At 46.2% G+C, this 12554-nt stretch overlaps 1 protein-coding gene across 4 annotated transcripts in view; it reads right to left on the reverse strand.

The window, feature by feature from the left end:
• The window catches only part of LOC133510263 (cytosolic phospholipase A2 zeta-like), a 101632-nt gene that overhangs the window by 23002 nt on the left and 66076 nt on the right, over nt 1-12554 (reverse strand). The window contains exon 26 of one of the 4 annotated variants that reach the window (XM_061838084.1): nt 8125-10273. The exons of the other annotated variants lie outside the window; for them this stretch is intronic. Within the exon in view, the coding sequence (XP_061694068.1) occupies nt 10062-10273 (212 nt within the window). The 3' untranslated portion in view covers nt 8125-10061. Of the gene's footprint in view, nt 1-8124; nt 10274-12554 lie in introns of those variants that run through there. 4 annotated transcript variants of the gene reach the window in all.

The raw sequence follows: 12554 nt of genomic DNA on the forward strand, positions 1-12554 counted from the left end.
CAAAACCAAGCAAACCTTAAAAAATGATCACAATATGATTAATGGTATTCGACTGTATATGTGCTGCTCTGACAATAGCAACTGACCTCATTCCTCTATGTCCAGTGCTTCTTAATTGTTTTCTGTTACGTAATGTTGTTAATCATATCGTTCAGGGTCTCAAATGCGCCTCCCGCTGGCATCACAATGTGATCCCCCAGGGCTCCCGCCCTACTATTTGAGAAGCACTGCTAATGAAACAATGAAATTACTTTGCATATGCCTTTGTCATAATTTTAACCTGTTCAATGTTTTTTCAAATTATTTATTTTGTGGTGTCTCAGTTATTGTGTGATTATATGGTGGAACAGTGAGTGACTGGTTCGCAACCGCCTCACAGTTCTGAGGACTGGGGTTCAAATCCCGGTGTTCCCTGTGTGGCGTTTGCACATTCTCCTCACGCCTGCGTGGGTTTCCTCCCACATCCCCAAAACACACATTATTCATTTTATAGACTCTTAAATGCAAAAACTGTAGACCCTAAAATACGAGTTCGAGTCGTATGTTTATATGTACCTTGCATGTAGCTGGTGACCAGTTCGGGGTGTACCCCACCTCTTCCTCAGAGACAGTTGGTTTTGGCACCAGCCATGTGACCCGAGTGAAGATAAGCGGTAAGGAAAATGGATGAATATGTGATTATGTAATGGTGTCAGAATGCGTAGTGTGCCAGCAGAGCAGTATTGACCTAAAGAGAGGCACAGACTGCAGGCCCATCAGGGTGATTATTGTTTTGTATTCCCTTCTTGATTTTCGTGAGGGGAAAAAAATGTTAAACTGTGGTAAACTAGCCTTGAGGTAATTTATTTTCATGCAATCTTTCATGCAATAGCCAAAATTTAACTTGTCAAAATTAGGTCTATTTCTCATCTATTACTTAAGCTCTGCCCGAGCAACTGGCCCCATGTGATTTTACAGTAAGCTTGTCTTGTCATTGTTATTCTATTTCGTCCTAAATGTGTCTACTTTAATCGAGGATAAGGGCAATGACAAAATCAGTCATTACCTCATTTTCATTGTTTCTTATAATTTACCATAAATTTCCCTCCTTAACATTGTTATATCCATTTGTTTTAAAGACCAAATGACCCTTTGAAGTAATTAGTACGGACCTCATTGGAAAACTCGTCAAGACAGAAGGGAACCACTTTGCAGCCGCCGTCTGTGTGCTGCTTGACTATTGGTCAAGATGCGCACGGGCGTACGCCATCCACGTGTTATGATTATCCTCCATGTCTGATTCATTCACCTTCACATGTTTTCCAATACTTTTATTTTAAGGAAGACCTGGACTTATATGACCCGCCTGCCTGATTCTGACTCAGATATAGATTTTGGTTTTTCTCCTCCCTTTTTTAGTCTCAGTCAATCCCCCCCCAACCCCGCCACCACCTCGTTTCCAGTCCCTGTATACTTGAAGGGCCACTGTCATGAAATGCAGGATTTTTAGTATGTTATTAATGAAGAAACGGCAGCCGACACGGACCCATGCGTTTTTTCACGACAAAACATGATTTTGACGTATACAGCTTTTTGTAACTCCTGCCATGAAAATCCTCTCGAGGATTTTTTTTCGAGAAGAAGCAGGAAGTGACGTACATGACAGGACCGCGCTCAAGTGGACTCATTTCTTTCAATTAGTTTTACCTCCGGGAAGATAGCTCGTTGTTCCTTCATGTTAGCCAAAATGCCGGCTCGTGGCATTGCTGGACATTGCTTGAACACTCGGGAGGATGTATTTACCCTTCATAAGTTTGCAAGAGACCCAGATCGTCGTGAAAAATGGATTGCACGGGTGGAGAGGACGAGAGCTTTGTGGGTTCCAAATGACAGGTAGGTGAGTATACAGCTTCGACGAAGGCTGCGCGTCGGGCTTGCAGACAGCGGCGGCTCTGAAGAACGCTGCCGTCAATGCCGCACACTCAGCTGCGTGCGACGACAACGCCGTAAAGCTCCCCTGCTCGACGGTGTTGTTCATCGCGTACTGCAGCAGCTATGAACAACCCCTAAAGCAGCCCGGCTCGGCTCCGTGATAGGCGCCGAAAATGAGCCGGCTGCGATGAGCCGCGATGGCTCATCTCCACTACGGAAGTGGATCGGACGGGGAGGTGGTTTGGCCGTGATTGCATATCATCTGAATATGGCTCAAAACAATAGGGTAAAATTGCCCCGGTAACTTCACTCGGTTGTATGATGTTCTCTTCTTTGATAAGAGCTTCCGTGTCAGAAGGGGCGTGCTCGTCTCCCATACTAGGGTTCACCACGTACTTTCATTGGCGAATGTCCAGGTGACGTCACGGACAGGGGATGCAGCCAATATGGCGACCACTTGGATGTCGTAGAATGACATTTCTGCAAGTTTCCGCATGGATGACGCGCTCTCTGCTCATATTTTTTCGTATAGACATTGAAATGAATAATGTTATATGTATTTTTTGAATGTTTATAGGGATGACACTTGACCTTTAAATGTCTTCCACAGAGAATCCTGACAGACCAAGAGAGATTATCAATGACATATGCATACTCCTTTCTGTAGAAAAAAAGCTAATTTACATAGCCCATACAACTAATTGTTACACAATTGTCAACTAACTATAACGTAACAATATAACAATAAAGTTGTGAACAATTGAATATCAGAAAGTACATTTAAGCCAAAAAAAAGTTGCTTTGCAGTTCAACAGGCATGTGCCAGCTGATGGGCATCAGGAGAAGGTTTTATCCTCCATATCCTCAGGTGGACGGATCAGTTGAGAGGATCAAGTCTAACATTCATCCATCTTAGACGCTTACCCTCACAAGGGTTGCGGGAGTGCTGGAGTCTATCCTAGCCGTCAATGGCCAGGAGGAAGGGTACACCCTGAATTGGTTGACAGCCAATCGCAGGCCACATGAAGACAGACAACAGTAACAATCACACCGAGGGAAAAATTTATAGTCTCCAATTAATACAATATTTTGGGATGTGAGAGGAAACTGGAGTGCTTAGAAAAAACACGCAGGCACGGGGAGATATGAATCTTTACAGCTGTGCTGCCGTGCTGCCAAGTCTGACATACAAAGGTAAAAAGAAATTAAATTCTAACCACAGTTTCAGTAAAGGGCTAGGGCTATTTTTTATTTTGACTTTTCTGTTGTACCAACAGTCAGTTGTTCACTAAAATGGTACAGTATATGATTTTGAGGATTTCATCTTTATGGATAAAATGATTGTTTAAAACAAACTGATAAAATACAGACTCCATCATTGTGACTTATCTGGATCGGTCATGATCCTGCCACTCCAGCCCGGGCTGTGCGTGTGCCAGCGCAGTAGCGCTGATTGGGAGGCGCACACCTGCGCCTCATGCGGGCTGATTATCCTGTGCATTTATATGACCCCGATGACGACTGGTCCGCGCCAGTTCGTTGAGCTTCATGTTCCGTTCGAGTACTCCCGTATCCCTGATCGACAACCCGTGTGTACCGGCCTTCGCCTGTTCTCCGACCAACCCTGTAAGCCTGACTCCTTTGACACTTCTGCCTGCTTTGATCGTTCTCCCGTGTACCGACTCCTGCCTGCCCACTCACCTGCTCTCTTCGCCCGACGTCCCAACTACCGCTGCTGCACCTGACTGCCTGCCCGATCCCCGACCACGAAATAATAAACGTTTCTCTGCGACCTTGCATCGTCCGAGTCCTGGATTTGGGTCCTACTCCCGTCCAGATGGGTCGTGACAGAACGAACCGGCCAAAACAGGACCCAGCAGGAAAGACCCGGCGTCGCCGGGACCGATGCAAGATAGACCGTCTGCCGGAGGACCAAGCCTATCCGATCCGGGTAGGCTCCTTGACGTCCCCCGCTTCCGTGTCTTACGCTCCACCAGCGAGGTATGAATACGTCCTGAACACGACCCGTCCGGCTCCTCAGATTCTTCTAGACTCTGACTTTTCGGAATATGAGGAGGACCTTGATTTGTATGACCGGCTGCCTGAGTACCACTCCGATGATTTTGATTATGAATCTCTTTGACCGGTCTTTCATCCCAGTCAGTTTGTTTCACCTCCCCGTGTTTCCAGCACTCAAGCGTCTTCGCCCGGTAGGTCCAAGTACACCAATCAGTATGAGGGAACCCGCTTGGCCATCTACCCGGGACCTCCGCCTGGCAGCCAGAGGAGACGCCCCGGCCGGGCGCTCCCTTGTGCCTCCCGCGGCGCGGCAACTAAGACACCATCCTCCCACTCCTCGCCAGCAACGGCGAAACCGGCAGACCGGCAGCTGGTGGCGTAGCTTCCAGCCAGAGGGAGGAGGAGCCGCCAAATCACGAGGCATTCTGCCGTGAAATGCGGACACAGATAGAGCGGCAGAGTGCCGAATTGGCGGTTCTCACGGCACAGGTCCGCCAAGGATTGGCGAACCAGCCGAGCTACGCTGACGTCGCAACTGCGACGGACTCGTTACTGACGCAGGTTCACGTGGCAGTTGGAACTGACCCGCTTCCGAGACACGCCCACGTGTCAGTTTCAACTGACTCTCTGCCTACTCTCGTTCACGTCGCTGTGGAAACAGACGCGCCACCTCGCCAAGCGCACGCTGCAGTTGGAACGGACCCGCCACCTTGCCAAGTGCACGTCGCAGTGGGAACGGACTCGCTACCTAGCCAAGCGCACGTAGCTGTGGAAACGGATCCACCTCCTCGCCATTCCCACGTCGAAGTTTTGGCTGTTCCGAGCAGAGCTCACGCGGCAGTTGGAACTGACCCACTCCTGAGACACGCCCACGTGTCAATTTCGACTGACTCTCTGCCTACTCTCGTTCACGTCGCCCTGGAAACGGATCCGCCACCGCGCCACGCCCACGTTGCTGTTTCAACGAATGCACTGCAAGCTCACGATGCCGCCTCACGTTGCTGTCCAGGAGGTGGCGACGTCTCCGCAGCCGCTTCTTGTCCGTGCCCTGGAGTACCAGTGGCGACCGGCCCGCGGTCGTCCCCTGTTCCTGCTCCAACGGCGAAGGGCACGTCCATATGTTCCCGTCCAGGAGGTGGCGATGGTGCCGCCGCCTTCTCACGTTGCTGTCCAGGAGGAGGTGGCACTGGCGCCGCCTCCTCACGTTCCTATCCAGGAGGAGGTGGCACTGGCGCCGCCTCCTCACGTTCCTGTCCAGGAGGAGGTGGCACTGACGCCGCCTCCTCACGTTCCAGTCCAGGAGGAGGTGGCATTGGCGTCGCCTCCTCACGTTCCTGTCCAGGAGGAGTTGGCACTGGCGCCGCCTTCTCACGTTCCTGTCCAGGAGGAGGTGGCACTGGCGCCGCCTTCTCACGTTGCCGTCCGGAAGCATGGTCTCCGTCTGATGTGGCATAGAACTTTGAGGTTATCTCTTCTTTTTTGACAGTTACATTTCATCATTGCAGTATTCCTACCCTGTTGAAGAATTTCAGCATAACTTGTCAGTACCTTAGATGCACAATAACAAAGTTATGCATCGCATTATATTTTATTTTATTTTTACCACTGATAGATGGAGTTTTTGAGGACCTTTTTTTGGAGTGAGGCAGAGCTGAGCCTTGCTATCCACCAGCAAAATAAAATATTGAGCATTGTGGAAAAAAAAACCCAACAAAATGTCTAAGGAATTTCCAACATTGCCACTTCTCTCACCCTTAGCACACCTTCAGCCACATGTAGATAAAAAATATCTCGATAACCTCTGGCTGAAGATCCACTTGAACTTCTTCTTTTACAGAAAATGCCAATCACCAAAGCCATATTTTTGAAACAGGCATCGATCAATCCAGCCATTCATTTTCCAAGCCGCTTATCCTCACAAGGGTCACTGGATATCTGGAGCGTATCCCAGCTGATTTCAGGTGAAAGGGAGACTACCCCCGGAACTGTTCACCAGTCAGTCACAGGGCAGATATAAAAATAAAAAAATTGCACTCCTTTGCTGTGGCTCCTATTACTGACTTCCTTTGTAATTTTTCTCATTGTGTGTGTTTCTTTCGGCTTGTCCCTTTCGGGGTCGCCACAACGTGTCATCTCAGATGAACGCGTATATATGTTTGGCACAATTTTTACGCCGGGTGCCCTTCCTGACGCAACCCTTCTCGGGAGTGGAGGCCCCAGTGAGATACCAAACCAGTGCTCTAACCACTGAGCTACGGGGCCTCTTTAATTTTTCTCATTGTGAGTCTCATTATTGTCACAATGTGGCCAGGCCACTGCCCTGTGTTCGACTGCCTCCAGCAGCAGCTCCTCACCTGCGCCGGATTGACACTAATTATGCCATGTATTTAAGTCTCATATGCGGTGTCACTAGTCACCAGTTCGTTGTATGAGACTGCATGAATTCTGCATGTGTATACAAGATTTTGGTTGTATATTTGCATTGTTGCCACGGCCCAGTGTTCCTGTTTCACCACAGCATGTCTTGTTTTTGGCTGGTAGTCATCCAACCTCGTTTTCATGGTTTTGGACCTTGCCTTCTTCCAGATATTTTTGTGCTTTTGCCTTTGTTGGACTGCTTACCTGTCTATGACCTCTGCCAGGATCAAAGTTCCCTCGAAAACCATGTTACTGCCTTCGAGTCCTGCATTTGGGTCCTACTCCTGGGAACGAACTGGCCAGAACAGGAAACAACGGGAAAAATGCTGTGTCGCCGGTCACGCAGCCAGTCTGCCTCCCAGTGCACTCAGCAAGCGTCCCCTCTCCTAGTGGGCTCTGTCTTTTTGTCCTCTCCCTTTTTACCTGTCCCCCTGAGGTGTCATTATTATATTGGATTTTTCTGATTTTGAGGAAGGCCCCGACTTACATGACAGCTTTGCCCGACTCCGACTCCGATATTGATTTGACCAGTTTCTTCCCTATTTTTAGTCCATGTCAATTTGTGTCAACTCTACCCATCTCTTGCCTTTGTGTTTCTAAGCCCCAGTCCTCTTCCTCCGATCTTTTCTGGTGCACCCATTTGGCCATTTGTCCGGGTCCACCGCTTGGAGGCCTGCGTAGGTGTCCAAGTGGAGCTCAGCTTTTTGCTTCCCGTTTCACTCTGCCAAAGTCAGGGCAAGCAAAATGAGCCCCTTGGTCAACTCTTTCCATACCACCCAGGTTTCCTTTTCAAGTCCCTCAAGCACTCTGTCCCTCCTGCCAAGCCTCGATGGCAGCAGGTTGAAGAGGCAAATGCAGACTCCTTGACTGCTCCTATGGAGCTGCGCCAGGCCTCTGTGCCTGCTCCTGTCTCAGTGGCGCCTCACCTGCAGCCGCCTCATGCTCATATCTCGGCGGTGCCTGAACTCCAGCCGCCTTTCACTCATGCCTCAGCAGTGCCTGACCCACAGCCGCCTGTTGTCCATACCTCGGCGGTGCCTGACCTGCAGCTGCCTCTCAGTCATGACTCGTCAGTGCCTGTCCTGTAGCCACCTCACGCCCATGTCTTGGTGGTACCTAACCCACAGCTGCCTATAGCTCATGCCTTGCCACCTCTCTCTCATGCCTCGGTAGCACCTGACCCGCAGCCGCCTCTCGCTCATGCCTTGGCAGCACCTGACATGCCTTTCACTCATGCGTTGGTGATGTCTGACCTGGAGCCCTTTCTTGCCCATGCCTCGGTGGTGCCCGAGCAGCAGCAGCAGCCACTGCCTCTCGCCCATGCTCGGCAGTTCTTGGCCAGCAAAGGCCCCCGCCTCTCCCTCGTGCCTCGATGGTACTTTGCCCGCAGCTGTCATTGATTCCTGTTTGGATCCTGCTTTTCCATTGGGAGACTAATCGTTGACGTCCGCCTGAGTGGCCCCATAGGGACCCAGGTGCTTGGTGTCCTACCTGACCTCCTGAACTGCTCAGCCAAGCTCCTTGCTTTGGGTGGCCTGGCGGCCACAGGACAGACTGTGGTGGGGGTCTGTCTTTTTATTTTCTATCCTGGATCTTTCTTCCAACTTCAGCATTTCTGGCACTGAAGTAGTAAATGTAATTTACTATGATTTTTCCCAATATTTACAGACCATCTATCAGTTAGAGCAGCGGATTACAGTTTTTATTGGATTGTATTCTGTTTTTATTTATGTTCAACACAATGTCCCAACTTGGGTTTCTACACGTATCTAAAAAAAAAACCTCAAGTTAATGCTGATGCACAAGCCTTTATTGAACTACATGTCATTGGTTCCATGACAACATGACACAAACTAACTAAATAAAGTATATCCGGTAAAATCAACTTGTAAGTGGCAAGTTGAATTTATGTTCTGACTGAATGAAAAAAGTTGGCATAGCAGTGAGTATTTTATTGCTACTGTTAATGTTTTTTAAGTAACAGAGGAAACTAGCGATTCTGTTTTGTCGATTTGAATGGAAAATTCAAGGAAATTAATCTATTCTATTTTTTATTGCCAAAATATCTTCCTGCACATCTTCATAAGCATTTAATCTATAGAAATTTGACCATTGATAGTCATTTTACCTTGATATTATTCACCAGAACCTAATAAAATATTCATGACAAACCATCTAAATGTGAAGATAAACCAATAAAAAAGAATAAACTGCCTACAAATCACCACCTCCAGGCCATTTGCTTTATCCCAGACAAGGGCAGTAGGATTTTTAAGGGAACTGACAACGAAAGAATAAGAGTACGTTGGTTGGAAAATTGTTTACTTCAAACTTTGTCAAACACTTTCTTTTTTCGGGGAGTGCATGCATGAGACCTTTGGTAAGGTCAATGATGTTGGGTTCCAAACTCAGCTCATTTCATTCCAATGTTTGATGGGGTTGTCAGTAAATTTCTTCGACACCAAAAGCTCATTTAATCACAACTTTACGGCTTTGTTTTGCCTACTGACCCATGCAGTCAGAAATATAGAATCATCTTAAATGTCTTGCTCCATGAAAATTAAAGATTGAAGGGGAACTAAAAGTATTTGTCAAATGTGTGATTAATTCTTTAATGAAGATTTGTATCTGAAATTATTACCTGAAGTTAACCCCACTAGCCAGACAGGTTTGCCTTATTTTATAGAATGCATTAGCATTCTAAATGTGATATCCAAATCTCAAAAGGATTTCCCTGTCTTATATATATAAAAGAAAAAGTCAAGTCACCCTTCTTTTGTTATATTGTCCCCTTTCTTCCAACAATTTTCTGTAAAGTTTTTCCGAACAAGTGTCCTGTGCATGCTGGTGCCTATCCCAGCTATCTTTAGGTGAGTAGCAGGGTACATCCTGAACTGGTCGCCAACCAATTGAAGGGCACATAGAAACAAACAGCTATACGCACTCACATTCACACCTATGGGTAATTTAGGTCCCTAGGTCCCAAGCCTCCGTCAGCGGATAGCCCTTTATTTATTCGTATATTTATTTATGTTTAAACTGCATGGAGGTCTCAGTGATGCCACAATGCATACATGCACAGAAGCGCTGCACAATAAGTCAAAATGGCGATGGTTGTGAGGAGCATTACAGTGCTTGTCAGAATAAAGTATGAAGTTTTAATTCATTTTCATTGAAAAGTGAGAATTATGATTCAGGATTTATTTTTTTCCAACCAGACTTGTGAGTTTGAATTGGGACTCATTTGGTCCTAGTACTACTGTCACACACTATTGCCAAACTATTAACAAAAGTGAAAGTGAAGATGCCGAATAGATGAGTTATGTCATTATGCTTATGGTATGGGATCATTGTTTTATCCACTCATTGGCAGTGTGGATATACAGTAGGTAAACATTCACACCTATGAGTTATTAAGAGTGGAATAATCCACTAGGGATGTTCTTTTCTACATATTACAAGTAAAAGTTAAAGATGAGAAAATTGTCGAAAAAAGGTTACTTTTTAGATGATGAGTCTTATTTTAAGTGCAATCAGATGAGTTTTGATTAGAAGTAATATTCTTGGCAATATTTTGCATTTTTGCAGTGTGGTGGACAAAGACTTTGTCACAGTACTGTATTTCAGAATATCTAGTATTTAATTTGATTTTGAATATATTGTAGTAATTTTAAGAAATGAAGGAAGCTTAAACTTTCACAGGAGTATTCAACCTATATCTCTCCTGACATTTTAGATTTCAAGACCTTATGCAACGTTTCAATTATGCTTTCCTTGTTGTTGGCAACATTATAGGCAGTTAAATTCACAAAAGAGTCAAAATTCTCTTCTGTATAGGAAATATTGTCAGTGGTGTATGGAGAATTGCTGCTGCACACATCCACCTCTCCAGCTTTTATTTCTTCTGCAGTCTCACGCTTCACACCTGGAAAGTCACAATGAGGAGGATCATTGCGTAGTTCTATTACGTGTGAAAAACAAACATATTGGTTGATCCAAACAGGAATAAAACTACTATTAAAGGAGCAGATTCTCATCGAAATCGATCAATGGAAGCAATCATGATTATGAAAAAATTACACTTACTGGGCATGATTTTCACATGGCGGAAATGCTACCAGTGCAAAGTGCAAGGCTGCTCATGATTCCCAACTTCATTATTGTCATCACCAGAAATACTATCCATCCATCCATCCATCCATCCATCCATCCATCCATCATCCATCCATCCATCCATCCATCCATCCATCCATCCATCCATCCATCCATTTTCTGAGCTAGTTATCCTCACAAGGGTCACATGAGTGCTGAAGCTAATCCCAGCTGTCATTGGGCAGGAGGTAGGGTACACCATGAATTGGTTGTCAGCCAATCGCAGGGCACATGCAGACAGACAAGAGACGCACTTACAATCACACCAAGGGGCAATTTAGAGATTCCAATCAAGGCATGTTTTTGTGATGTGGGAGGAAACTGGAGAGCCCAGAAAAAAACCAACGCAGGCACGAGGAGATATGAATCCTGGTCCTCAGAACTGTGAGGCAAACTCTCTACAGCTGCGCCACCATGCCGCCCCATAATTACTAGATTTTTAAAAATTATCCCACTGTCTTGTACACCTATGAGGGTGCGATGAGGCTACACAAACGATCATGGGTGGGGATGGATACATGATGTCTGCGGACATATTTAAGTTGCCAATGGTTGTCACCATCTTATTCTATATTTAATAGGGGTTCGTGCTCACATTGTCTTTTGTCACACTAAATTGGAACAGTGACAATTGTCGAATCTTGCACGGATTGCTGGGATTATGCAGCGTTCTCTTCCATGCAGAGATGTCTCCATATGAGTCTGTCATTATGCTACATTTAAAGGAAATGAGAGGAACCTCTTTTTTTTGGACATGAATGAAATTGATTGTGTCACTCCCAAAGCCACTCAAACGTCCATCGGTTAAAAACATTGCTTTGCACTTTTCTGTGCAATTACCAATTCCTCAAGATCTAAACCTGCCACTGGACAGATTTGAGCCACTTGTCATGCCAGATTTTATGATGGTCATGAATATATAGCCTGCTTTTGTGAAAATTTTACCGTCAATGTAGAAAAGAGGGACAAAATATGGACGACAGCCTCAATTAAGGAATTGCTGCACACATGGTAGCTCTGGATCACAGGGTCGATTCGGAAAGAGCTCCAACACCAAGAGACCTGGAGGGGGCTTGAAGAGGGCACCATCCCAGCAGACCGCGAACACTGCTTGAGCTGTACAAATTGATCTCTTACGTGACTACAATCACAACCTGGCTGTGTGCATCCCAATTGCCATTTGACAAACAAAACCAGGATTGGCAGATACGCCGTTGCTGTCCTGTTCACATCACAGATGAGAGCAGCTACAGACTTATCAGACGTAAAAGTCTGGAGACACTGCAGGTTTTTTAAGGTGTCTGCAATCTCCTCTGGCATAATCAGTTTAGTTCCAAGCCAGTTATTGTCTGGAAATGCATATTTTTGGAGGTTTGCATAAACCTCCATGTGGCAAGAAGAGATACACTGACTGATGTGAGGTACCAGGAGAGATTCTAAAACCCTCTGTTGCAATGAGCCTCGGGTTACTTCTGGTCTGTGCCAATACAGCATTATATGGTAGGCGTGTGTCATTGGTTTGTCGATGATGAAGATAATGCTGCTATTGACTGGCTCACAATTTCCCAGACCTGAATCCAATCACACAACTCCAGTACTGTATATGGTACAGTTGTATATTCCTGCCGCATCACACCAAAGTCCGCAGGCCATCACCGCATGGTCACTCCATGGCCCAACGTCAAGCGGGGTGGGGAGTGGGCTGGTGCTGCCCGAGATTTGCGTCCAAAATACTTTGTGCACCTTCGGCCAATCATCAACTTCGGGGGATATCAGAAACCACCCCTGCATACAGCCAAAAGGACATTGTATCCAAGTGGATCCAGCCAAGTAGAAAACCAAGTTGAGAAGTTGCTAAAGCCAGTAAAATATTTTTCCCATTTGATTTAGAGCACGATTTTCATTGCCAGTCATTTGATTATATTTTGGTTTTGGTGTTTTTCCAACAATGCTTTCCTTACTAGGAATGCAGGTGTACTGGAGCCTATGCCAGCTATCTTTAGGTGAGATATGGGGTGGACCCTGAACTGGTCGCCAGTCAATTGCACGGGAGA

This window comes from Syngnathoides biaculeatus, chromosome 12 (genome assembly GCF_019802595.1).
Source record: "Syngnathoides biaculeatus isolate LvHL_M chromosome 12, ASM1980259v1, whole genome shotgun sequence".
NCBI lineage: Eukaryota > Metazoa > Chordata > Actinopteri > Syngnathiformes > Syngnathidae > Syngnathoides > Syngnathoides biaculeatus.